At 37.0% G+C, this 26,292-nt stretch overlaps 1 protein-coding gene across 1 annotated transcript in view; it reads left to right on the forward strand.

Annotated features, from left to right (window-relative positions):
- Positions 1 to 19,110, forward strand: part of LOC131042801 (Golgi SNAP receptor complex member 1-2) — a 69,585-nt gene extending 50,475 nt beyond the window's left edge. The window contains exons 4-7 of the mRNA XM_057976122.2: positions 5,756 to 5,845; positions 5,987 to 6,058; positions 18,526 to 18,655; positions 18,758 to 19,110. Coding sequence (XP_057832105.2) covers positions 5,756 to 5,845; positions 5,987 to 6,058; positions 18,526 to 18,655; positions 18,758 to 18,855 — 390 coding nt within the window. The 3' untranslated portion in view covers positions 18,856 to 19,110. The remainder of the gene's footprint in view (positions 1 to 5,755; positions 5,846 to 5,986; positions 6,059 to 18,525; positions 18,656 to 18,757) is intronic.
- The last annotated feature ends 7,182 nt before the right edge of the window (positions 19,111 to 26,292 follow it).

Below are 26,292 nucleotides of genomic sequence, written 5' to 3' on the forward strand. Positions count from 1 at the left end.
CCTCCAGAACCCATGAATCCCACTGATATTCCTAGTGACATTGTTGTTACCAAAAAGAGGCCACTTTGGGTAAGAAACACTATTTAAGAAGCTGAAAGATTTGCTGCTCCAAGTGGCACCTTCCGTGAAACTAAGAGACCTCAGGTATTTTCGAACTACGTTTCTTTAATGTGTAATCTCATTGAACCTGAACCTTGCAATGTTGAAGAAGCCTTAAGTCATCATGCCTGGAAGCTTGCTATGGATGAAGAATATCAGTCAATCATCAAGAATGATGTGTGGGACCTTGTGCCCAGACCCAAAGGTAAATCTGTTGTTTCCTCTAAATGGTTATTTAAAATTAAACATAATGCTGATGGTAGTATTGAAAAATATAAGGCTAGATTTGTAGCGCGTGGTTTTTCCCAAAAGGAAGGCATAGACTATGAAGAAACATTTGCTCCTGTTGCTAGATATACTTCCATTAGAACAATAATTGCTATTGCTGCCTCTAAGGGTTGGAAACTACATCAGATGGATGTTAAGACTGCCTTTCTCAATGGTGTCATTGAGGAAGAAGTCTATATTGAGCAACCTGAGGGATATGAGATTCAGGATAGATTAACCCATGTGTGTAGGTTAAAGAAAGCTCTGTATGGTCCTAAACAAGCTCCTCGTGCTTGGTATGAAAGAATTGATAAATATTTGCTAAGTCTAGGCTTTTGTAAAAATGATGCTGACCCTAACATTTACTTTAAAGTAGCTAATGATGAAATGCTAATTCTAGTTCTTTATGTGGATGACTTATTTCTTACTGGTAAAGATGAACTTATTATTAGATGCAAGAAAGAACTAGCTTCAGAATTTGAAATGAAAGATTTAGGTCTAATGCATTATTTCCTAGGTCTAGAAGTATGGCAAAGATCTAACGAAATCTTTCTAAGTCAAGGGAAGTATACTATTGACATTTTGAAAAGATTTAGAATGATGGATTGTAAACCAATGTCTACTCCTATGGAATTTAAGTCAAAGAAGTTAAGTGTTTCTCTAGCTAACTCTGAATTTGCAGATCCATCTGAGTATCGACAGTTGATTGGATCACTGATGTATCTAGTTAACACTAGACCAGACATATGTTTTGCTGTAAATGCTCTCAGCCAGTTCATGAGCTTGCCCAAGCATGTTCACCTTGTTGCAGCCAAGCATATCCTAAGATACTTGGGGGGCACAGTTGGTTTTGGGCTGAAGTATCCACTTAACACTCCAATAACCTTGGAAGGTTATTCTGATGCAGACTGGGCTAGAAGTGTCAAAGACAGGAAAAGCACCTCTGGTATTTGTTTTAGCTTGGGTTCTGCAGTGATCTCTTGGGCTTGCAGAAAACAATCCTCAGTGGCATTGAGTACTGCTGAAGCTGATTATTTGCAGCAAGTGTAGCATCCAGAGAAGCAGTGTGGCTTCATAAGTTTCTTGCTGGGCTGTTTGGTCAGCCATGGGATCCTACAGTTATTCACTGTGATAATCAGAGTTGTATTAAAATGTCTATCAATCCAGTGTTTCATGACAGGTCAAAACATGTGGAAACCCATTATCATTTTATTCGGAACATGGTGCAAAGAGGTGCTATTCAGCTAAAGTATGTCAGCACTGATGAGCAGGTTGCAGATATTCTTACCAAGCCTCTATCCAAAGTGAAGTTTGTGTACTTCAGGGATAGACTTGGTATTGTGGAAAATGAAACTGCAATTGAGAGGGAGTCTCAATTTTAGTGATACTTTGTATTGTATAAAACCACCCTCTGCGGGCAATGTAAGGTGGTATTGTAAACTTCTCAGGGAGAAGTATAATTCTTAACCATCCTCTGTGGGCAATGTAAGATGGTATTGTAAATGTTAACCACCCTTTGCGGGCAATGTAAGGTGGTATTGTAAACTTCTCAGAGAGAAGTATAATTCTTAACCATCCTCTGCGGGCAATGTAAGATGGTATTGTAAATGTTAACCACCCTTTGCGAGCAATGTAAGGTGGTATTGTAAACTTCTCAGGGAGAAGTGTAATTGTTAAACCATCCTTTGCGGGCAATGCAAGATGGTATTGTAACCTTTGACCATCCTCGGCGGGCAATGTAAGATGGTAGAAAAGGATCCTCTCCACCCTCTGTGAGCAATACAAGGTGGATCCAATCTATGCTTGTGTGCAAGCTGAAAGATTATGATTATGATTCTATTCCCTAATTAAGAGGGAGTGTTGGTTGTAATTAGGGCTGGCGGATTCCAATTGCCTTGGGCAACATTGGAATCCGCCTCCTTCATATAGGGCCTGGCCCAATACCTTTCGGCTCACCTAAAAGGCTTCCACGCTTCACTCAAACCCACTCGCCTCCTTGATAGGGCCAACCCTATCTCACTTCGCCTAAAAGGAATTAAATAAATAAATATCTAAATGCAAAGAAGGCCGACATAATTAAGGAGCAATATGACTCCTATAAAGGTGGCATATACTTCTCAATATCTTCATTCAGTTTTAATGCACATCCAAAATATATTCGGTGAAGGCGAAATTCATAGAAGGGTAGTTGGTAACAGCGAACTCCACTAGAAGGTAGCAGATCTCGAAATAGGAGGCAGTGAACTTCACCAGATGGCAGCAGATCTCCAATAGGAGACAGCGAACCTATTTAGCAGCAGATTTCCAATTGAAGTCAGCGAACCCTTGAAGGACTCCATTGAAGGACTGTAATCTACTTGGAAAGGTGCTGCTACACTCAGAAAATTACGATGAGGAGGACTGCAAATCATAACCTTCATTAGCAAACTAATTGTGAAGACTTCTATCTCTTCTTCCTTGTGACTGCAACCTCTATGCTCCAGATAAGTGTGTAATGTTCAGTTCATAATCATAATCAGATATGAGGATCCTTTGGCTGGGTTTTTCCTCCTAGGAGGTTTTCCCAGGGTAACTGTGTTTTGTCCTTGTGCATTTCATTTTCTTATTATGCTTAAGTCTGGAAAACTATAAATTAATTAACCTAGTTTAAACTAATTCTGATTTTTCTGATTCTTCTATGCAGATTTGTTTCAGATATTCAGAGGCATCTTGACTATGTCATTTGAATCAGCATATCTTATAATTAAAACATCTGCTTTCTGTGTGTTGTAATGCAGAGATATGGTAGTATTTGATATTCAGATTGATGCAATAACTCTCAGTTTGTTTTGAATTCAGAATAAGGACATTGGTTATTTTTCAGTTTGTAATTGGTTTGAAGTCATATTTGAGTTGGTGCTCAAAAAGAGAAATTGATTTGTTATAAGGGTTTGTGCTTTGAATTGAGTTGGTGCTCATATAGAAAGGGGTTTGGTGACTCCTTAGGGTTGGTGCCCTTAAACTTTGTAATTGAAGTTTCAATCCCGAGGCTGGATTAGAACAGTAGATCCTAGCAGCATTCTCACTGCGGTTTTCCCATCCTTGGTTTCTACATAAATTTTGTGCATTGTCTTTATTGTGTGTTTCTTTCAGTTTTCAGATTGAAGCTCTTTAAAAGTTTAAGTTAATTAAGAATTAATTAGAAAGGAATTTGGAGTTTATTTCTTCCTTCATCGTTCACCATCAGTCCATATGCCTCCTTCATCGTCCTTGCATCAGCTTTTCTTGCTTCAATCCTGAAAAGAAAGAGAACTTTTTGAATCATGATTGTGAAAGGAACATTAAGTAAGTGAAACGCACGAAGATTGTGATAAGACAACGAGAGTTGAACATCTTGCATTCTTAATTTATGTTGAAGAATTTTAAAGGAAATTCATAGCAATCAGTCCTCAAAATGCTGTGAAACATCAATAATAACTTTAATAATTCATAAAAATGCTTTACAAAACCCTTGTTTCCACCTCTTCGCACAAAAATCGCAGAAAATTGAACCTTAATAAGTTTTGATTTGATGTTAAGGGATCTGGAAATGTCACTCTCAAACTTGGGAATTCTGGAAAATGATATAATCAGTGAGGAAATTCTCTCAAGTATGCATGTAATTTACTGATTATTTCCTCACAAATCCACATTTCTACTCACAGCAGCAACATTTCCTCTTTTTACCCAACACTTAACTTTGAATCTGGTTTTCTTGGATAAATTCGCAGCCTTCCTGCTTTTGAGTTCGATTCCTTCTGCTGATATTCGCTTGGGATCTGCTGTCAAATTCACTCTTCTGCTATTAAATCGCTTCTGCTCTGCCTTAGATTTGTTGTGAATTGTTTGTAGATTGAAGTGAAACAATGATCTGGATCTTGAATTTATAGAGGCTTCATATAGTAATCACATTCTTGACTAGGAGGTCGGCTAGGAGAGATTATTTGCATTGTTTTTTTCTTTCAAAATTTCAAACTTAAATCATTTTACTCCAGGTTGGCAAGCCCTTTACATATTTAGAAAATCTAATTAATTTTGGAGGGAAAAGGTTTGTCATCACCCCTTGTTCCAGGTTGGCCTAACTTGTTCCCTTCTAGGCATAGAGATATCATATATAGAACCCCATTGGAGATTTCAAGTCATTAGGAACTGCACTCTTCACTTGATTTCGGAGATCTTGGGTGGTTAGGAACAGAACATTCATACTGATTTCAGAATCCTGAGTTGTGAAAGAACTCAGCAAGTGATCACTAACTGTAAGACAATTATTCACCTTTCATCGGAATTTCTAGGGGGTCATGAAATTTTCCAAGCGGAATTGTTAGTTGTTCAAGAACGAAGTAGCCCCCTGCCCCCCTTGGTGGAGATTTCAAGTGTGAATGCACTACACACCCATTGCCTGGGCGGAATTTGACATTGCGAAATAACAACACACAATGTAGGGCAGAGATTTGGCTAGTGCAAGAACAGAACAACCCTACACTTGGTGGAAAACTGGATTGTGAGAGAATTCAAGACCCTAAATTCTTGATGGAGATTTTGTTTACGAATATACAACGATACCACATACTTAGCAGTTGGCGGAGATTACATATGTGAAGGAACTCATGAATGGTTTGTGCAAAGACTTCAATTTGAAATTCAAACATAAGACCCTTTGCCCAACTTGGAACTTCTCATTCCTTGACATTTTCTTTGACAACTCTCAACTTCATGTTTGTTCATCTCCTCATCCTGGAGGTCGCTCATCCATGGATTGATCAATGTTTGTTCCGGATTAACAAAACCTCACTACCTTCCCCTTGAAACTCAAGAGACAAAAACTACTTGCCAAATCTACACTAAGAAAGCAAATGAGGGGTCCCCATTGTAATGGGGTGTGTGTGTTTACAACACAACAGAACCCACCAGCATCAACATCCATTACTGCTATAGAACCAATGCAGGATCTGATAATAATTCCCATAGGCGAATGTCCCGCATTAAGTGGGCACCACTGGATTGTTTGAGGGGGAAGCAGGACACTTCCCCTAGAACCTCTTCAAGCTTCTAGGGCCAATGAATCTCTAGAGATGGAGAGAAAACTGGCAACACTCTGATACACATTTGCAACTGTACTGTAGGCTCTAGTGAGATTCTTTAGTAGAGTTTTTGTCTTGCTATTGTTCTTATTTTAGGCACTGCAATATATCAAGATTATTTCTTCAGTAGCTTTTAGCTAAAACTGCCGTATTCATATAGTGAGGATGCATTTGTTTGAAACGATACATGGGTTCTGCATTGCTAGTTGGCTGAGTGGTTGATTTCTGTATTTTTGTTTGTAAATTACAAACAAGCATACCTATGTATTGTTATTTTCTGTGTTGTGTAGGAGTTTAAGCGCACCAAAGGAAATATCAATGCTATGCGGGAGCATGCTGAGCTCCTTACATCTGTTCGTAATGACATCAGTGAGTACCGGGTATGTTAATAGGTCATCACATGCAGAAGGAATATGCTATATATTTGATTAAAACTTGCTTTAACCAGATTGCCTATGATTGTTACATTTGGCATTTCTATCTTGAAAAATAAAATTTTCTTTTTGGATATTACCATTTAGGCATCTGGGAGTATGTCACCTGGACCAAGTTTGCTGCGAGAGAGAGCAGCTATACATGGAAGTATTACTCAAGTGAGCTCTTGGTTCCTTCTCTCATGACCTTGGTCAGATATAGTGAACACATTTATTTGTTAGTTATTTGCAAATTGTATAATTCATAATTATCTGCTATATGTTTTCTCTTAAATAAATCTGATTTGTATGGAATGATCTGCATTTGGACAACTTGAGATATAAAATGCATATAAAAGATTAAAATAAAAAATTCTAGCAGCCTGGATAGCACTGATGTTGTAGTCTCTGAAATATCCTTGAAAAGAATTTGCAACACTTTGTTATAGAATAATAGAACTTGTATTCCATGTTTTTTCTTAATAACTATAATTACATGAGTTTCTTTTAAGGTAAAATATTTGAATCATATTCATTGACAAGAAGTTAACTGATATAATTTTTTTTTGAATGTTGTTAAAACTAGGTAAATGTCCTTCAAAGAGTATGAAAATCTGATTTTTTTAATGCAACGTTGGAGTACCCATTAAGAGATTATGTGGAATTTAAAATCAGCAAATAAAAATCAGCAAACCATGATAAATAAACACAACAGCAGACGTACATGGAGAAACTGTTGTGGGAAAAAAATCCACCATCAAAGAGAGGCACCAATATGTATTAATCTTCAACACAGCAGTTCATATGCAACATGCTTGCTCTATTCAATTTGAAAACATTCTGGCAGCTCGTGTACATGTGAAATTTGTATAAAATTCACTACACTAACCCCTTATGTATGTATGAATATAAATAGGCACACAAAAAAGGTAGTTTTACAATACGATGGGTGCCAAAATCATGTGTCAAGATAAGAACATGAAAAACACCCAAAAAAGACCATAAAAATGGTGTTTGAGGGGTGAGGTGGGGGCTTCAGGTCCATGTTTCACATATAAAATATTACACATGGGATTGCAATTAAATATTGCACAACCTTAACAACGAAATATCCAACTTAATTTTAATTGAGAAATGTTCTAATGGTGAAAAATCTTGTCTCTTGAAACTTTGAGAGTTGACATATTTTTCTGTTATTTGTCTGGCATTAAAAAGAAAGTTCTAAAGTAGATGTTGCAGACAATGACATGATATCTACTCCTAACTATATTCTGCATGATATAAATGTTCTCTTTACTTTTGCGTTTAGATCTGTCAAAATTTGTTCTTCTGCTTCTAGATCAAGATTTAGAGTTAGTATTAGATTTCTTGGTTGATTCTTTAAAGTCCTTTTAGTACTCATAATTAGCTCTGGTAACTTTTTGTACTTTTGAGCTCCATTGTCCTACTTTAGTCATTCAGACATTAATATTTTCTCTTTCTCTTGCTACTCATTACATCATGATAGCAAAAAGATATGAACTCTCTTGGGCATGCAAAGATCGTGTTCTTTCTTAGGTAAATGCTTATTTGTTGAGCAAAGCTCAATAAATGTCAGTGTTAGTAGTTACTATTGCTGTGAGCAACCATTTTTTGGTCTGTCGTTTGTATAACTATGTTTTCAATGATATACAGTTATGCTTTTGGAACTGGCCTTAAGTTTTCATTTGTTCTTTGCCAACATAAAATTATCGCACAAAGAATTTTATAAGGAGCTACTATAATGAGATGAAATCCTATGATATGTTTCAGTTGGCTAGCTATGTCTTTAATGTCATATAGGTACTTGCTCAACTTGATATTTCAGTCATTGCTTCTAAAAAGGATACAGATCATTCCTGTCTAGATACCTACACAAAACAACAAAAGAAGCCTAAAAGTCACAAAGATATAGTAATATTAGGAAAGGAAAATTGACTCTCCTTGGCATTCATTACCACAATGACATTTAATAATTTTGGATTCTAAACTCCTGTGCTCCACATTTTCCAACATTGCGAAAATGTAAAAACAAATTAAAATTAATTATGGCTCAGTATAGAGCCTGGGCCCAAAATAGGCCATATGGTTCACAAGGTTATGGCTATGTTATATACAAATATGGTTACTGTTGATGTGTTTTTTATGACACTATGCAATATAGAATAAAATACTAAGTATTATATACTCTCTTGAACAAAAACCTCTTGGATGATAAACAATGTGATCAAACGAGATGACTACAAGGTTCAAATAGTCAGGTCTTGACCTTATATGTGGATAGACTCAGTGATTGTGATGTGATTTGCTGGAATTGCAAGGGGGACTTACGTTGAACCTGAATGTTTGAATGCTGCTGGAACATAGAATTTACTCAACTTTAAAACAAAAAGGCAAAAGGGATAGGGTTTAGGGAGTCTAATCTAATTCCTAGAATGTACGAGACTATGAATGATTATGTGAAATTCTACTAGACATTGCTTTGCCATGCAAATTCAACAATGCCACAAAGTTAGTGCGATCTTCTCAGGTAATATTATGATGTTTAAATCACCAACAACAACATAGACACCAATGGGAGGCATATCAATGGGTGAGTAGCAATCGAAGTTAAGCTTATAAAGAGTTTAGTTGACCACGCAAAGTATTTAGCAATCAATGAAATACAAGTAGTATGAACATGCAAACTTCACCATTAATCATCCACAATAGCTTCCATCCATCTAATCAACACCATCTAATATGAGGATACAACAAGAAACCATGCAATATGTAGAAGAAACAACACATTCCACCATAAATTCAATGAAAAGGATGTTTATTTACAAGCTTGACAACAATTTCTGCCTTCTCCTCCTACTCTACTCTAACTATTTGCTTGCTACCTGCTATTAACTAATTACCTTTACAAATGAGGAGAGCAAACCTTATATAGTGCTCTCAATACAAATGAGTGGCCAAGATCAAGTTCAAATCAGTGGCCAAGATTGAAAGATAAAAACCCTAATTAGGGTTTGTTACACCCTTACATAGTATTTAATGCTTGACCAATGATAAAATTACATTTTATGTGACACATTCTACATTGAATTTGAACAATAGAAAATGAGGCTAGGTATCTTTAATTTTGTCTCCATTGAATGAGACAGGTACATTGCATCTGGACATGCTGACGTGGAATCCTTTGATTGGTCAATGTTGACAAGGATGCCACCTTTGCATTACAAACTTGATGACTCATCACATGCGTATGTAGTTGAGCAATATCTCTTGATACTCAACATCTCTAAGGTTGGTGTGATGATGATGGCATCGTCATGATCAAGTCAACCCTCTAGCTCTGGTTGTTTAACTTGCCTTGCTTAAGCAAATCCTTTTACCTTGTGAGATGTTGAGAGCCTCATCTTGTTGCAATTGTTTAGCTGAAGCTGTGAACTCTATCATTTTGTTTGTATGACTTTTTAATGTTGTTCACTTGATGCTAGCTCCGGTTTGTCTACTTGGTGCTAACTGCATTGATAGCCTTTGATGAAGTTTTTTTACACTTGTTTCACATCCTTGTGCATCTTTTCATATCCATGTGCAATCATACCTACAAAAGAGATAAACTTGAATCAAAACACTATTAATCAAAGAAGCAAATTTAAAATTGATTACAAACTCAAGTGTGACATGTATTTGCATTTAGGTCTAGGTTCAAATTCAACTTCATAGACTTCATCTCATTCTCTCCACAACACGTTACATTATGCTTGAGTTGACCTCCTTGCCTGGTCGCATTTTCACCCCTCATTTTGCTTGAGCGCATTTTTCACCTTCATTTGCACAAAGTTTGTTTGCTTGAGTGCATTTTTTACCTTCATTTGCACAACTTCTTGCTTGCTTGAGCGCAATTTCTATGATCATTTGTACAAAAAAAGTCAAGGGAGGGCACAAATTGACCATGCATTCGCACAACTTGGGCGTGAATTAAAGGGTTATTTGTACAAATTGGTCATTATTTTTCATCCTTGCTTGCATAAATCATTCATTTAAACGTTTGTATTGATGTTGCCTTTGCTCAAAGCCTCTCCTGCTTGGGCGCATTTCTTGCTTCATTCACACAAATTTGTTGCTCAAGGCAAGGTCCTTGGCTTAAGCAAAATCTTGACTTAGCCAAATTTTGTCTTTGCCTCCGAATTCTTTAATCTTTACCCCGTACTAACATTGCCTTAGAGCATCTTGTGATTCTTGCCTCTCTAGCATGGGTGCATTTGCACAAATTGCTCTTGGTGAGCAAGCTAGTGTTAGGACCACGACTTAAGCAAATTTTGACTTAGTTAAATTTTTCTTCTTTAAACTTCCATGACTCCATTGCCTTCATTCTTTGCTATTTGGATGTATTTCATCATTGGAAGGCAATTTGTAAGCCTGAGGTCACACTTCCTAGGGTGCAAAACTAGCATGGTTTGCACAAAATGCCAAATGACATGCTCACTTAGACAATCTTGCCTGTTAAGCTTTCAATGATCGTTGGGTTACTTGATCTCATCTAGACACACTGATCATGACAAACCTTGGTAACTTAACATCTTTCCTTGCAACTTGACAACTTGCAACCTAACCTCAACTCCTTATCTTGGACTGACAAAACCAACCTCCACTCAGAAGTAAAGGTTAACAACTAGGAGACTATTGCCAAGCAAAACACTAAAGCACACAAAAAGTGGGGGTCCCCATTTGCAATGGGGTGATGTGTGAAAATGTCACAACAGTTTCCAGGAGATGCGTGTATGGGGATGGAGATGGGTTCCTTGTTTCTCTACTTGAATTTTCTGGTAGCTATCTTGCTGAAGGATTATGCCATTATCTTTCAGCACAGGGCTTAGTCCCATAGGTCTCAATATCGCAACACAATACAAAGCTTCAACCCCAAAGATTTGGCTCCACTGGTTCAATACAGAGGTTTTCTTTGAAGGACTTCTCATCACAACCCAACACTTAGCTTAACCCTGAAATATTCATCATTGCAACTACTCAATAAATAACATAGCTCTGAAGGGTTCTGCATCAGATGATTTGATAGAAAGCTTAGCCTTGAAGGATTACATATTGATCCATACCATGCACAATCACAAGTCTCAGACTTGGCAAGACCAATATGCCAAGCTGTCCTGGACTTGGCATGAACAATGCACAAAGCAGACTTTGATATGATAAGAACAATACAAAATGTCAACTTTGACACTGTAAGATCACTACAAAAAGCAGATTTAATTTTGGCAAAAAAACTTAGCTACAACTCAAAGGCCTGATCAATGACAATGAGGTAGAAGCCATCAACCTCTCTCATGTTGTTAGGCTTGCTCCTCCTTATCTTGAAAGCCTCATCGTGAAGGAGACAACATGTTAGTGATCCAAGCTTTGAAGAATAGTGCAGTCCCGATCTGGAAACTGAATGGGATCCTGACAGAAGCTCAGGTTCTCATCCCTCTTTGGCACCATCTCTTTCCTCCATTTCTACTGCAAGATAAATAAGCTTTCTGTTTTGATAGGTAATGCTGGAATTGCTTTTGTTTCAAATGAATTGATTCATGCCCAAATCTTCAAATGCATGGGAGGAATCTGACCCCTTAATTATCAAATACAATGATTAGGTCTGGCACCAAGTTCAATGTTTGAACTTTGAAGTGCCCAGTGCAGATTATAAATAAGGAGACTTCTTGGATGCAGGCAAAATTTGTTTACTGGAAGTCTGGATCTATTAAAAGAGTGGCCTCAACTTTATAAATTGACAATTTCAGCTGTCCTCATTGTCTGTCTGTTTGTAATTAGTAAAAGGTCATCTTTCCATGAAAAGGACTTTAGGCAGTCTTTATTTCAATCTTTCAAGTAATGAATTTGCTAATTGGCTTTGTTATAGAAGATTATTTTGCAAAGCTATGTAGAGGTGAAGTCATCAGAGCATTTGCAATGGGAAATTCTTCCAAAATAAACAACTTTTTACAGTTTTTCTTGTTTGAGTCATACGAATATGAAAATCAGATCAGGAAATAACTTAATAAGAGAGGCATTTGAGGCACAACTTTCTTTGTACATGTGCAACATCAAAATGGTAGGAGGCTTAAAAGCGTTGGACTTAGCTGTGCTGGAGGCTTTACGACAGCTTGTAACAAACAGTGGCCAGTTTAAATACTGTTTCTAGTACTTTGACATTGTGAAAATATGGCTTTTCATATTCATGTTGTAAGAATTTGCCAATAATAACCGAGATCTAGAGCCCAATGAATAGCACAACACAAGAGAGACAAAGATAGACAAGAACAAACTGTATTCTCATCAAGATGTAAAGAGGGTTGGAATTCAGGGGATAGGGGTTGTTTCCCGAGAGTAGAGAAATGCAGACATTTAGGGTCCCACCCAACTATATCTTCCCAGGCCCCCCAACTACAATTGGATAAACCATACCATGAAGATGAGCTTTCCTATAAAGGCAAGGCCATAGAGAAATGAGAGCACACAATCATGACATGTGGCCCAATGAGATACAAGGGTAGGTAGGGGTAGGTAGGAGAAATAATAGAATATCCCACTAAAGATGGATCACCCACCAAAGGTGGAATGTGACAACAAGATAACACCACAAAAGGTGGAATATCTCCTACATTCAACATCTCTAGATGCACATTTCCCTGAGTGTCTCATATGCAAACTGCAATGTATGCATTATCCTAAGTCAACTTAAGTAAAGTGTAATTACATGAGACATAATTTACACCAACACCCCCCCTTAATTACAACTTAGGGGAATGTAGACTCAAGATAACAATGCAAGATGGGTCCCGGCTACTAGGCCATGTTAGGTACCCATGAACAAATGCATGCAATGCAATGCAATCTCTCACAAACGGAGAAAGAGAGAAAACCCAGTGGGAAAAAACTCCCCCTCAAAAGAGAGATGAAAATACAAAAGAACTCTCAAAGAAGAAGGACAAAACCTTGAGAGAGAAAAGGTCTCCCCCATAAGAGAGGAAGGAGAAGTCAACTGACCCCTCCTGATGAAATATTCAGCACCCCCAAGAGAGCTCACAACTGATGAAACTTACTCTCAGTGAAGGGTTTGGTGAAGATGTCTGCAACCTTCTTTGCTGTAGGACAATACTGCAAATCAATGACCTACTCTTGAATCAGCTTCCTATTGTAGTGCATATGGATCTTAATGTGTTTGGTCCATTGATGGTGAACGTGGTTCTTCGAGATCTGAATGGCTCTCTTATTGTCACAATGAAGGATTGTAGGCCGTGGAGTGGTGAAGCCAAACTTTGTGAGAATATTCTGAAGCCAAATAGCCTTAGTAGCTGCATTAACAACCTCTTGATACTTAACCTTGATTGAAGAAAGAGCAGTAGCATCCTGCTTCTTGCTCTGCCAACAAATGTGGCTCAAACCAAGATGAAAGATGTAACCTGAAGTGAACTTATGATCATCAAGATCGCCAACACAATCTAAGTCTGTGTAACCAACCAAGGCAAGTCTTGTGCTTGCTGCATAGTGAATCCTATAGTGATGTGTATCATGTATGTAGTGCAAGATGTGTCTGGCAGCTTTCCAATGAAGCTCATGTGGTTCTTGCATAAAGTGTGAAACTATGCCAATCCCAAAGGAAATATTAGGGCGAGTATGCGTCAAGTAGATGAGACTCCCAACAAGCTGACGATACAATGTGGCATCAACAAGTGGAGTGGAGCACTTAGCCTCAAGCTCGATTCCTGAAAGAAAGGGAGTTGGTGCAGGCTTACAATCAGCCATGTGGAACCGTGCTAGAAGATCAAGAGCATACTTGGGATGCGCAAGAGTAATCTCGAAAGAAGACTGAGATATCTCAATCTCGAGAAAGTAGTGCAAAAGGCCCAAGTCAGTCATAGCAAATCTCTCATGCAATGTAGATTTGACACTGCCAATGATGGTGGAGGTGTCCCCTGTAATGATCAAGTCATCAACATAGAGCACAAGTATCAATTGAGAGTGATCCTGTCGCAAAATGTAGACATTTGGATTGGAATGACACCTGGTGAATCCTACAGAGAGAAGGAAGGAATCCATCTTGGCATACCAAGCCCTAGGGGCCTGTTTGAGGCCATAAATAGACTTCCTCATCTGCAAACCAAAGAAGAATCTTGAATGAATCCCTGCAGCTGCTCCATGTAAATCTCCATTTTTGTTTGTTGTACTTTGACGCTCACCATTTTCCTTTTCCTTTGATATGCGTGTGTGGTTTTTGTCAGATTTATAAATCTAATATCTCTACATGCATTTTATTTGAAACATTTTCTTTAGTTATTTCAAGTAGTGTTCTTTTACCACATTTTAGTATCTATTCCTACTGTATTAGTATGCTTTTCTAGCATTCAGCTGTGTATCCATGCATTTTGAGACATGGATTTCCAAAGATTCTTGATATAGTCTACATTGTTGAATGCAGAAGATTGTTGACTTTCTCTGAACTTCGAATACATCTAGAAGTTAACATCTAGCCATGTTTAATCTCTGTCAATCAGCATGACAAGTTTATAGTTGCTTTGAGTTTTTTTCCTTGAAAACCACGTATTTCATATCACTTTATTAAGAGAAAAATTACAAAGAGATGACAACATACAAGGGAGGTGAGCCATATTTTTTTTGTGCACATATGTGCAAAGAGTCAATATGTATTCTAAAAACATTAATTGTAGAAAAAACAGTTTGCTAACTCCATCCTAAAAGTGCTGAATTCTTCCAACTGCAAAGTAGAGCATTCCATTTTAAAGTTTTTCGTGCCTAAACCAGAGTAAAAGACTGCATCAAAGAATAGTTTGCCACAAAGATGTAAAAATCTTAATCGGCAATAAATCTTTTGACCGAAAATTTTTAAAAAATCGGAAATTGGCAAAAAATGGGGAAAAAATCAGCAATAAATCGGCAAAATTATCGAACATTTGAAAATATATAATTTCTTAAAATATTATAAAAAACATAGTAATTTATATTTAATTTAATACCACATACATAAAATATACCATATATTTAATAAAATTGAGTACACGATTGATAAATTAAATTATATTAAAATTTAAATATATATGATATTATATTTATTTATTAAAAATATTAAAATTTACATTAATATTTTAGACAAATAATATTAGAGTTTAGACTAATAAATTAGATGTATTTAACTTTAAATATCATTTTATTAAATATTAAAAATTTAAAATAACAAAATTTAATTCTAATAAATTCATAAATTAATAATAATAAAACTATCGTTTTATGTATTGATTCAAAGTAATGTTTATTTTGAAACAATCTAAGTCATAAATTAATAATAAAAAAACTATTCCTTAAGAAAACCCTGCCGTAATAGTTCAAAACTTCAAATGGTTAGGAATGCTGTCTGTTGCATATTTCAATGCTGCCGTATTTCAAATGCTTCCAAATGCCCATCTTGAAACCCTCGATAAAGTCAGAGACTCGGAGCCATAAAAAAGTGAAAAAATCCTCAAGAACACGATTTTTACTAGGGCGCGATTTTTTATTTTGAACTCGTGATATCAACCGAAAAAATCCCGATTCTTACAGCTAAAAAACTGCGATTTTATCGCCGATTAAATCGGCTGCGATTTTATCGCCGATTAAATCGGCCGCCTATTTGACTCTCGATATATCGCGATTTCGGTGATGTTTTGCCGATATTTTCATCCTTGGTTTGCCATATTTGTTTCCTATATTACCTGATTTAGGTATCTCCATGTAGTGCCCCTTTCCTGTGCCAGGCTAGTACAAAGGTTGATGTATTGTACATGATTCGTCTGCCAAACTTTCTTGCTTTTGTGCATTGCATAATTTTTTGCAACTGTTTCATCTTGGTATCATGTAACACAAGAAGTGCGTACAAGCTAAACTATGCAACCTTGTCTTGACAGAAGAAGCAACTAACTCAACATTCTGCTTGAACGCTGTTCCATTGTTTGTGTTACTGGCACCCAGGAAACAATTGTTACTTAGGGTCTTGGGCTCCCCATTTTTACTTAGTAGAGGAAAGATGAGGCTTGTGCTTGCTTGCATGACAAATTGTATTGCAGGAGAAGAGTCCCGTTACTGCATAAACAATCTCTCTAGAAGGGCACAAAAACCTCCATTTGCAGTTTAAACTTTAACTAATAAAAAGGAAATCCTAATGATTAGCCTTGTAGAGATTTAGATAAATGATCTTATCAGTTCTTTCCAGTCCTTGGTCTTCTTTTTTGTGTTCTCTATGACATTTTTTATTGATTTGGTGTTTCCATGGTGCATCATTATATGATATTATTTTTTTACAGTTAGCTGTGTTAATATGAGTCAATCTTCACGACTCATATTACATGAGTACTGATTCAGAGGAGTCCATCTTTCATGAGCTTGAATGGTTCATTTGGAATTCATTCCATGCAGGTGATGCATATAGTGGTGAAGCACCAAAACTTCCTAGGAGGTTACCCATCCTAGTACTAATCTGTATTAAGCACATTTCTAAAGCCTTCAACAACAATTGTTTCTTATGAAACATTCATTGCGGAGCTCCTAACTATTTCATTTTTGCCCGTTTGGTGTTTCTGCAATAAATCATTTATGTAATAGCATTTTTTGGAACCATCTGTGTGTTAATACTGACTCAATGTCAGTGACCCATATTTTATGTGCACTGGTTCAAATGAACCTTTCTCTCGTGAGTTTGAATGGTCCACTTGGCACTCATTACATCTAGCTGATGTTCACAATGGTAAAGTTCCAAGACTTCTTGGGAGGTCACCCATACCAGTACCACTCCAGCTCAGGTGTGCTTAACTAGTGAGTCTACACCACAATTATTCTACCTCATTTGCAAAACCTTCAATAATTATTATGCCCTATAAACCATTAATTGCTGAGGCCCCTAGTATTTTCATTTTTATCCATATCATGTTTTTGCAGTGCATAATTATGTAATACTATTTGTTTTGGAATTAGATGTGTTTGTATCGATTCAATGTTGGGGAACACATTTCATGAGCAGTGGTTCAAAAAATCCTCCCATAAATGGTCCACTTGATGCTCATCACATCTAGGTGATGCTTACATCCTTGAAACACCTAGGAAGTGGTAATGCTCTCATCTTAGTATGTGGGATGTGTACTTGACGCTCATCCCATAAGAGTGCTAGTGCTAGTGCTCACATCCCACATACGGCTCTCTTAGCTTGCTGACTCATTTTTGGAACATTCATTGTGGAGCTTGATAGCTCTTTTCATTTTTATTCATATTTTGTTTCTGCAGTGCATCATTATTTAATATCACATCCCCTGAATCAGCTGCATGTTATATTGAATTGATCTTCATGACCCATCTTTTATAAAATGAGTTGCTTCCTCCTTATTGATAAACTTTTGGAAGAAAAACAAACAAGTTTCAAGCATTTTACTAAAAACTAGGTATTTCCATAGTTTGCAAACTTGGATTTGACTCAGACTAGGCAGACCAGAAATTTCCCATTTGACAAAAACTCAGCAAAATTTGACAACTTAAAAAATACTTCAATTACTTATTTTTATTTTTATGTACAATATATCTACAAAATGTACCAAATGAGTTTGGCTGGGGTTTTGGGGCAGTGCCATCATGTGGGTTTCAGGGCAGTACCTCCAGCAGGGTGCCCCTTGTGGGGATTGAGGGGCAGTGCCTCTCGTGCATTCCTTGCCCCATTATAGGGTGGGGTTGAGTGGTGTAGTGTCTGCCACCAAACCCAAATGAAGACCTTCAAAACCAGACAGACCTTCATGATACACGCCATTTTCATAAATTTTTAGGAGGCAAAAAATTGTGTTTTTTCAACATTTGAAGTGCTTATAAATCCAGTGAAACACATTTTTGTAGTGCCCAAAGCACATTTATCTCATGCATGGCAGAGTTGGCTAGTAGCTGAGTCAAGACTCATTAAGTACTACTTGGAGAGTATTAGGCAAAAAACTCACAAAAACTTGGTTGGCAGACTCAGTGAGTAAACCCTGCAAAAACTCAGGAGTCAAAAAAGTTGGTAAGTGCTTGGTGACTTGCTTAGTTGTCAAACTATGGAATTTTGAATTTTCTACGAAATTGGCCTATATTGTGTACTACATACTATGATGCAAGGAAGACTTAACAAGCTGGAATATAAAAAACAGAACTATTATTAAACCAATCTGGATTATGGCCACAAGAGGTTGAAATTGTTCATAAATGGCAGAAAAATGTATAGGAGATCCAACTGGTTTAGCTCTGCAAGGAAATCGTTTGGTGCTGGAGGAAGTTTATTGTTGTTACGAGGAAATATTCACCTACTTGTGATGAATGAGTTGCCAGAGCAGAGTCTATTTGCCCATGTTTCTTTATATTATAAAATTAAAGGTGGAGATAGGGTTATTTCAATAAATTGTTTATTTGTTTCAATTTGTTTTAAGAACATCTAACCTGTATAATGTCAATGCAAATGCCAAGACTGTAAATAAATGGTTTTACTTGCTACTGATTGCTATGCTTGTAAATGATGTATTGCATAGAGTTTTCTCCTGGCTAGGACAGAGTATGTGATTGTAAATAACATTCATTTGCACGTACAGATTGATGATGTAATCAGTCAAGCACAAGCAACCAAAGGGGTCCTAAGTTCTCAAAGAACCCTGTTTGTAGAAATTCAAGGAAAAGTCAAACACTTGAGTGACAAATTTCCAGTTATTCGTGGCTTGTTAGGTCTGTGTCACTTATCTGTACCTATCTTATAAACTTGTTGAAACCAAGGTTAGATTTTGGACTGATAAAATTTTAATAGTTTCTGTTTTGTGAACTATGCAGGAGCAATCAAAAGAAAACGTTCCAAAGATACACTCATTCTCTCAGCTGTTATTGCTGGTTGCACAGTGTTCCTTATTCTTTACTGGATGGCAAAGTGATACTATTACTTACTATACATGATAGCTAAAATGCAGTTGATATCATGATCTGAGTAGTGTTGAAATGAGCCCTTGGGAACTGGGATTTACCTTGCATTTTATTCAAGCGTTATTCTTTATTAGTTTCTTTCCTGAATGTAGGGGAAAATTCTACCCAATGAATTATTTTGGAATAATTGTAAATAATTAGCAGCAAATTGGTTTTTTGCTTGTTGCACATATATTTAAAACTCCGCGCAGTTGGATTTCTTATTTGGTTAGTATTATTTTTTAAAATATTGAACACTAATTCCACTAATAGTGTCATGATCAGAAGTTTTATACCTCACTAATAAAATGATACACTTACAGAAGTTCTGTCTTTCACAATCAATGTAATTGCAAGGTCAATATGTATAATTAACTCATTGATCATGGTGCCAAGTAATGATATTGGTCTTAGAAACTATAATTGTGACCATCAATAATGTGGATTGTTTAAGTGGTTCAATTGTAATGTAATTCATTTCTGAAATATTTAGTACCTTGATTTAGATTGTGCTTGAGGGTTGACCTTTAGTTGTATACAAGTACCTCTAGTGAAATGCACAATGTGTTGGTAGCATTGATGATGGCAATTTCAGACTGTTAACAGAAGGTACTTGAGAATGGTTGTTTTTGTAATATTTATGAATGTTGCGCTGATTGTCAGAAGAAATTCAATTGGAATCCTTGTGTCTACATCTATAGGATATTGGGGAAGGGCAGGAAATGGGTAGTCCTGAAGCAGTAAACACCTCAAAATGGTAGGAACATCCTTTAAAGATCCCGGATACTCTTTTTTGGTAACATTCTGGGTGTTGTTTGCCTGCCATGCCTTCCGACCTTGGTTTCTGGGGTTCGTCATGTTTTTAAATTTTGAGTCTCGTGGATATATGATTTATCACCAAATTTCACACTCATGATTTTTGTTTGTTCTCTAGAAAAAGCTGTTTATTGTCTTTCAATATGGAAACATTGATCCATTGGTTTCTCTTTTTGCAAGAAAACCCCTTGTTTCATGGTGGCTTTTCCACTGGAATCATCCTTATCAGAATTTTTTACTGTTTTGGCTCAGCAATCTACTTTACTTGCTATCATATTAAAAAATGAGTCTATTTAATTCAACCACGAGGATCTATGATGTTTGTGGTTTACCATGTATGGGCTGTCCGTTTTAATAAATTTTCATTTGGAACATGTTCTAATCTACCACGATGCTTTTAGATGTTAAGTTTTTGTGATCATTTAGTCTTGAAGAGAATTGGTTGAAACAATTTGATTGGTTCATTATACTTACATAGGGTTTTGGTCGTCTTTAACCTTTCAATAGACCGACTGCTACTAGTAAAGCTTACATGTTGTCATATGTATTCATTATTATTTTTGTATCGTTTGATTCTAACCTCATGCCTTGTTCATGCTTTAATTAAGCAAGACAATTTTCTATTAACTATGCGCTTATCAAAATAGTACTTTCTTGGTAGTCAAATGTTTTTCAGGTTATTGTTTGGATTACCTATCCACTGTTAAATATATGCTTTATAAAAGAGTACTATTATCCCATTGTTGTGGAGGCGAGGGCTTTTAATTCGGAGATTAAATAACAACATTGAATCGAGGAAGTCATATTGAAGCATGGGTGATTCATAAATACTGGTGCATATCTGAACTTGGCACTTGGCATTGGTTGAATGAAAACCACAGAAAAATTATATGAATTGTCATCTATGGATTTCCTGTTTATGGAGTGTATCTAAAGACGAAACTAGAGTGTTTTATTCATTGGCACTTGAGTGTATGATGAGCTTATAGATTGCTGTCACTCGGAGATGAAGGAATTGAGAAATAGGTCATGTAGGGCAGAAGGAATCAAGTAGGGTTTGTAGGATTCGGGAAGAAGGATCTATAAATATAGAAGGCAAAAGAATACAGTTTGATAGCCTTGAAAGCATCTGCAATATATTCCCCCATTAGGTTGCAAGTAGGGGTTTGTAGACAAGCGATGTGGTTTTCCAAGGTTTTGCTAATTATGAGTAGGGTGAGCAGGTTTTGCTGGGTTCCATCAGCAGGTAGTGAATGTATAGGACCGTGTGCAGATAAAGATGAAGGGAAGGCAAGGCTGGTAGGGCAGAAGCAAAGGTGGGCCTATGCCTTTCTCAATAAAATACCTTGTGATTATTTAAGGCACAAAAAAAATAAAGTGTTCTCTCAAATTTAAAATCCATTTCTCACGAGGACCTAAAACTAATAGCAGTCTTTATCTACGTCTCTAGGCAAATGCAATGTTTTTGATTAATAAGCAGCGTTAACTAGGGCATCGATCCTTTAACATAGTTAGAGACTATCAAAAACACATTAACAACAAAAACTTGTCTAACCTTGAGCAAGCCAAACCCAACTCAAGGAGGTGTAGGGGCACCTGAACCTTGACAAGGAGGGGTTTGGGGTGATGGGGAGAACTTCCCCTTTCGCTTGCGACAAACAACAATCCAGATGATGCTATCATTGGGACCATCAAGAGAATGGTCAAGCGGTAAGGGCCTCGCTTGGATACCATCAATAGAGTCAAGAGAGAGTGGTTGTAGGGTAGGAGCTGTTTGGTGCAAAACAACAGGGGGTTGTTGCAGAATGACTGTGCCTATTCTGGCTCCAAAACGAACCTTTCGTACAACGTATTAGCAATAGGTTAGTCAATCACAACCGTTAATTGCAAAATCGACGGTGTAAAAAGCAGGAATCCGTGCTGTCGCTTTGGAGCCACAATAGACGCGTCCTTGCGGAATAACACCAATCTATTGCAGAGGAGTGGCATCAGGAGCAAAACCAATAGGTGTAGAGCAGAGCTGCAAGTTAGAGGCGAGAGGAGTTGAATCCAAAATAGGAGCAAGAGGAGTTGAATCCTTATGGACAACAACAACAACATTATTGGTAGAGGGTGGTGTTGATGTGTTTTTAGGCACATGCGAACACATAATAAAATACCCAAAACTATCTTATCCTCTCTTGAACAAAGTTACTCAAATGTTGAAGATTAGTTTAAAGATCACTTGAGATAACTTCAAAGTTCTTATATGTCGGGTCACGACGTGCGGATAAGCTCAATGGTTTGATGTGATTTTGTTGGGATCACAAGGGGACTTACGTTGAATTGTTGAAAGCTTGAATCGCTGGAACTTAGATCCTAACTAATTGCTTGGAGAATAAAAAATGGCAAAAGACATGGGTTTTAGGGAGTCTATTTTAATCCTAAGAATGCAAGAGAAAAGTGAATGATTCAATGGAATCCTATTGGGCGAGATCTCACCATCAAACTGAACAATTTGACACAAGTTCAGTGCAATCTTCTAAGGGATGATTCAAAGATGTTCAAATCATTATCATCAAACATTGATTACCATTCAAGTTGATGCATACACAATGGATGTATAACAATTTGAAGTTAAGCTCATATCATTCCAGTTGACCACACAAGGCGTACTTGCAATCACCAAGAGGCTAGTGGTATGGACTAAACAAATTCCACACAAATGCACTCAACAAATTCCTCCATTGAATCTAATAACCATGAAAGCAAATTAAGAAGTAAAGACCACGCAAGTTGTTGAAGTAACAAATCAAATTCACCATAACTTCAATGAAATCAATTGTTCTTTACAACAAGGTTTTGGCAACAATCTTTGCCTTCTCCTAATCTAGCTTCTACTCTAATTGCTATCTACTATTCACTATTCACTATTCTATTCTTCTATTCTATTTTCCATTATTAACCTTTACAAATGAAGAGCTTGACCTTTATATAGAGAGATCTTTACAATAAACGGCTAGGATTGAATCTAATCAATGGCCAAGATTTTACAATGAAACCCTAATTAGGGTTTGTTACAACAAACTCAATTTTGGCCAATGAAATGATTACAACAATTTGACACACGTCATCTTTGGAATATTCGACCAAAAAATAGTGGGGGTAGATGCATTGGAGTTTGTGCAATCATGGACGAGTCGGGTACATTGCATCTAGACATGTTGATGTGGAACTTCTTTGATTGGTGGAGGTAGTGAATAGGACGCCACCTCATCTCACACTTGCATACATGATAGATCATCATGAATGAGTATCATTATCCATCTTCAGAAGGGATGATGATGATTTTCTAACTTTGATCAACTCTTTTGAAACTATCCTCTTGAATGCCTAGGTGCAAGGTGTAGATATTGACTTCCTCTTGATCTTGATACTGCCTTGGAATGAATTCTTGATGTCGTAGCTACTTCTTCACTCTTTTGGAACTCCTTTGTGATGCTCTAGTGAGGATTCCTTGATTCTTTCATCTACATCCTTAAATATGGGTATCATGTTCTGGTATAAGTGAATGTTCTTTGTGTAGTCACCTTCTCGTGTTTCCCTATGAAGTCCTCTTGAGGATATCTTCCTTATATCTTGACCTTGATGTTGAAATTTTCTCCTTGAGACACTTGTTCCAATCTTCCTCCAACCTAGTTCTTTTGATTTCTTTCTTCACCTTCCGCAAAACAAACAAATGAGCATCAAACACTCATAATATATACCTTCTATATAACCTCCCAATTTGATACAATCTTTGATTTTATGTGATTTGCAGGTTTGATAAGAGGAGGTCACTCCTAAGGGTAGGCAATGGAAGTTGGAGCAATTCCATCACCTCTTCATCAATTGATCTCTTGCACCTCATTCATTCCTTAAGTTTTTTAGCCTCCTTGTGCAAAAACCATCAAATTACCCTCAATTAGTGCCTTAGAAGTGAATTCGCCCTCATGAAGGAGCAATGGCCAGTGATTTCGCTCTTCTCAGGGAGAAAAGGAAGTAGTCTTCGCTCCAAAATGAGAGCAATGGAATTTTTTCGATACTTAGCAAATTTTGGCATCAAATTTTGGCATATGCATCTCTTTCAATGAGGAAAAGGGAAATTTTCTCCTCCAAAGTGGCAAAGGAAGTGATTTTCGCTTCAACACCAAGGGAATTGAAGTTCATCAATTTCAATCACTAAGCTAGATTTCCACCTCTCATGTCTCAAAATTGCCATCTCTTCCATGTGAAAAGCTTGAAATTGTCATTAAGATTGCTTTGAGATGATTTTTGCTCTCAAAGAAGGGTGATGGAAGTAGAATTCACTCCTAACAAGGAGCAATGAAATTTTTCTCGAATTGTACCCTTCATAAAATCAATTTCAAAAATTCTCTCATGAAGACATTTAATCAACTTAAGGCAATGCTCTATAAGCAACTTTGCTTCTTACCTTGGGCAAATGAAGCAAATTTCGCTCCAACTAGACAACACTCGAAGTTGAAATCACTCCAAAGAAGGAGAAATTGAAATGATCCCTCAAATCGAAGTCTTGCTCACTATATTTCATTCATGACAACTCAAACGCACTAGATCATATTATTCAAGGCTTTAGAGACAAATTCACTCCAAGGGAAGAGCAAATGAAGTAGATTTCACTCCAAAGAAGGAGCACTTGAAGTTTTTCGCTCAGAGCTTAGAGCACTTTAAGTGATCTTCAAACTTGAAATTGAACTCGCTCTTACTCACTTCCCTTTGTTCAATGGGCTCAAACCTTAAGTCTTTTAACCATTGATTTATGAAAACATGTGAAACTAACCTCAAGAAAGGCTTTTAGGGGAATTTCACTCTAAGACTTGAGCACATGAAGTAGAATTCGCTCCTACTAGGGAGCAATTGAAGTGGATTGAAATTTGACATTTAGCACTTTCTTGTTTACTCTCATTCATTTCATTCATTCAAGTTTTTCAAACTAGGCTCAATGTGCATTCTAGGAACAATTTCACTCCCAACTAAGGGCAAAAGAAGTGATTTCGCTCCAACTAGGGAGCACTTGAAGTTTTTTCGCCCTCAACTTTGAGCAATGGAAGTGACTAGAGAATTCATCTTCGAGTTTAATCTCATCACTTTATGACTTAGTTTATGTTTCCATATACTGAAGACCTCAAAACTCACCTTGAATGTGACTTCGCCTTCAGCCTAAGGCAATGGAAGTGAAATTCACTCTGAGAAAGGGGCAATTGAAGTTTTTCACTCCTAGAGAGGAGCAATGAAAGTGACCCTTACTGGCAATCTCTCTTCATTCCTTGATTGAATTCATGATAAATTTGACTTCTTCTATGATCAAAATGTTGTTAAAGGCTTATAAACTTACTCATTTCCCTCAAATGTTGCTCAAGAAGTCCACATCGCTCCCAACTATGGGCAATGGAAGCAAATTTCACTCCAACAAGGGAGCACTCGAAGTTGCCTACATACCTGACCTAATTCAAGGTTATTGATCCTGTATTGCACTCTTTCAGCAAATTGAGTCATTGTATGATGATTAGAGGTAATTTTAGATGACTTGAGGTGCTCAGAGAGGACTTTCGCTCCTCATGAGGAGCAATAGAAGCAAAGTTCACTCCTACTAGGGAGCAATTGAGATTTTTATATACTTAGTCAAATTTTGCTCTCGGGTCTCACCTCTCATTGAAGTGTAATTGGGTCACTTGGAGGATCAAGAAAACACCTGAACAGTCGACTAGGCCTTGCCCAAGGGGTTCCTCTATCCGACTTTCATGCTCAACTTGACCTATCTTATTCCATCATAGCCTTGCAAGAAAAAGACAAGTCATCCATTCCAAAAGCCTCGATAACTGACTGTCTTCATTAAAACCTAAGGAGACAAACTTGACTTGATGAACCCTCTGGCTACCTAAGAAACTATACCCCTTCAATGCAAAGGCTAATAGAAAAAGACCTAAATACTATCTTAGAGAGTAGGAAAAAACTGGGGGTCCCCATTTGCAATGGGGTGATGTGTGAATACCTCACAACATCTAGCAACACCTCAAATAAATGTTCCTGAACATTTGAAAGATAAGACTCAATCCACACTTAGAACATCTGGAAATTCAACCCAACCTATCAAGAGGCTAGAAAACATACTCAAGGTGGAAGAAGAATCCCAAACATGATCAAGGCACTTTGTCTTTGATTACCCATGTATGTGCAAGTGTATTTATTCCCCTCAACAAGAACATTATGACTTCCAAGTTCCATCATGATTAGCTACGTAGTTTGTCTAAACTCCATAAGCATCCTGGATAGAGCCTCATTGCCAATCAGACGTCTATAGCCTCGACGAGGTTATCGCTATAATATCATGATTATTGCTCCATTGCCAGCCAGGCGTCCATAGTCCCGATGGAGTTACTCGCATGTTCCCATAGCCAATCTTGATATTTCATTTCATTTTACTTTTCCCTTTTTGATTTTTCTCTTTTTTCTTCTCATTTGTTTTCTCTCTTTTGATATTGCTTTCTTTTCTCATATTTCGTCAATTCCTTTGGCTCATAAGCAATAAAGCTCACTTAGGTTTGACAATTACA

Source organism: Cryptomeria japonica, chromosome 10 (assembly GCF_030272615.1).
Source record: "Cryptomeria japonica chromosome 10, Sugi_1.0, whole genome shotgun sequence".
NCBI lineage: Eukaryota > Viridiplantae > Streptophyta > Pinopsida > Cupressales > Cupressaceae > Cryptomeria > Cryptomeria japonica.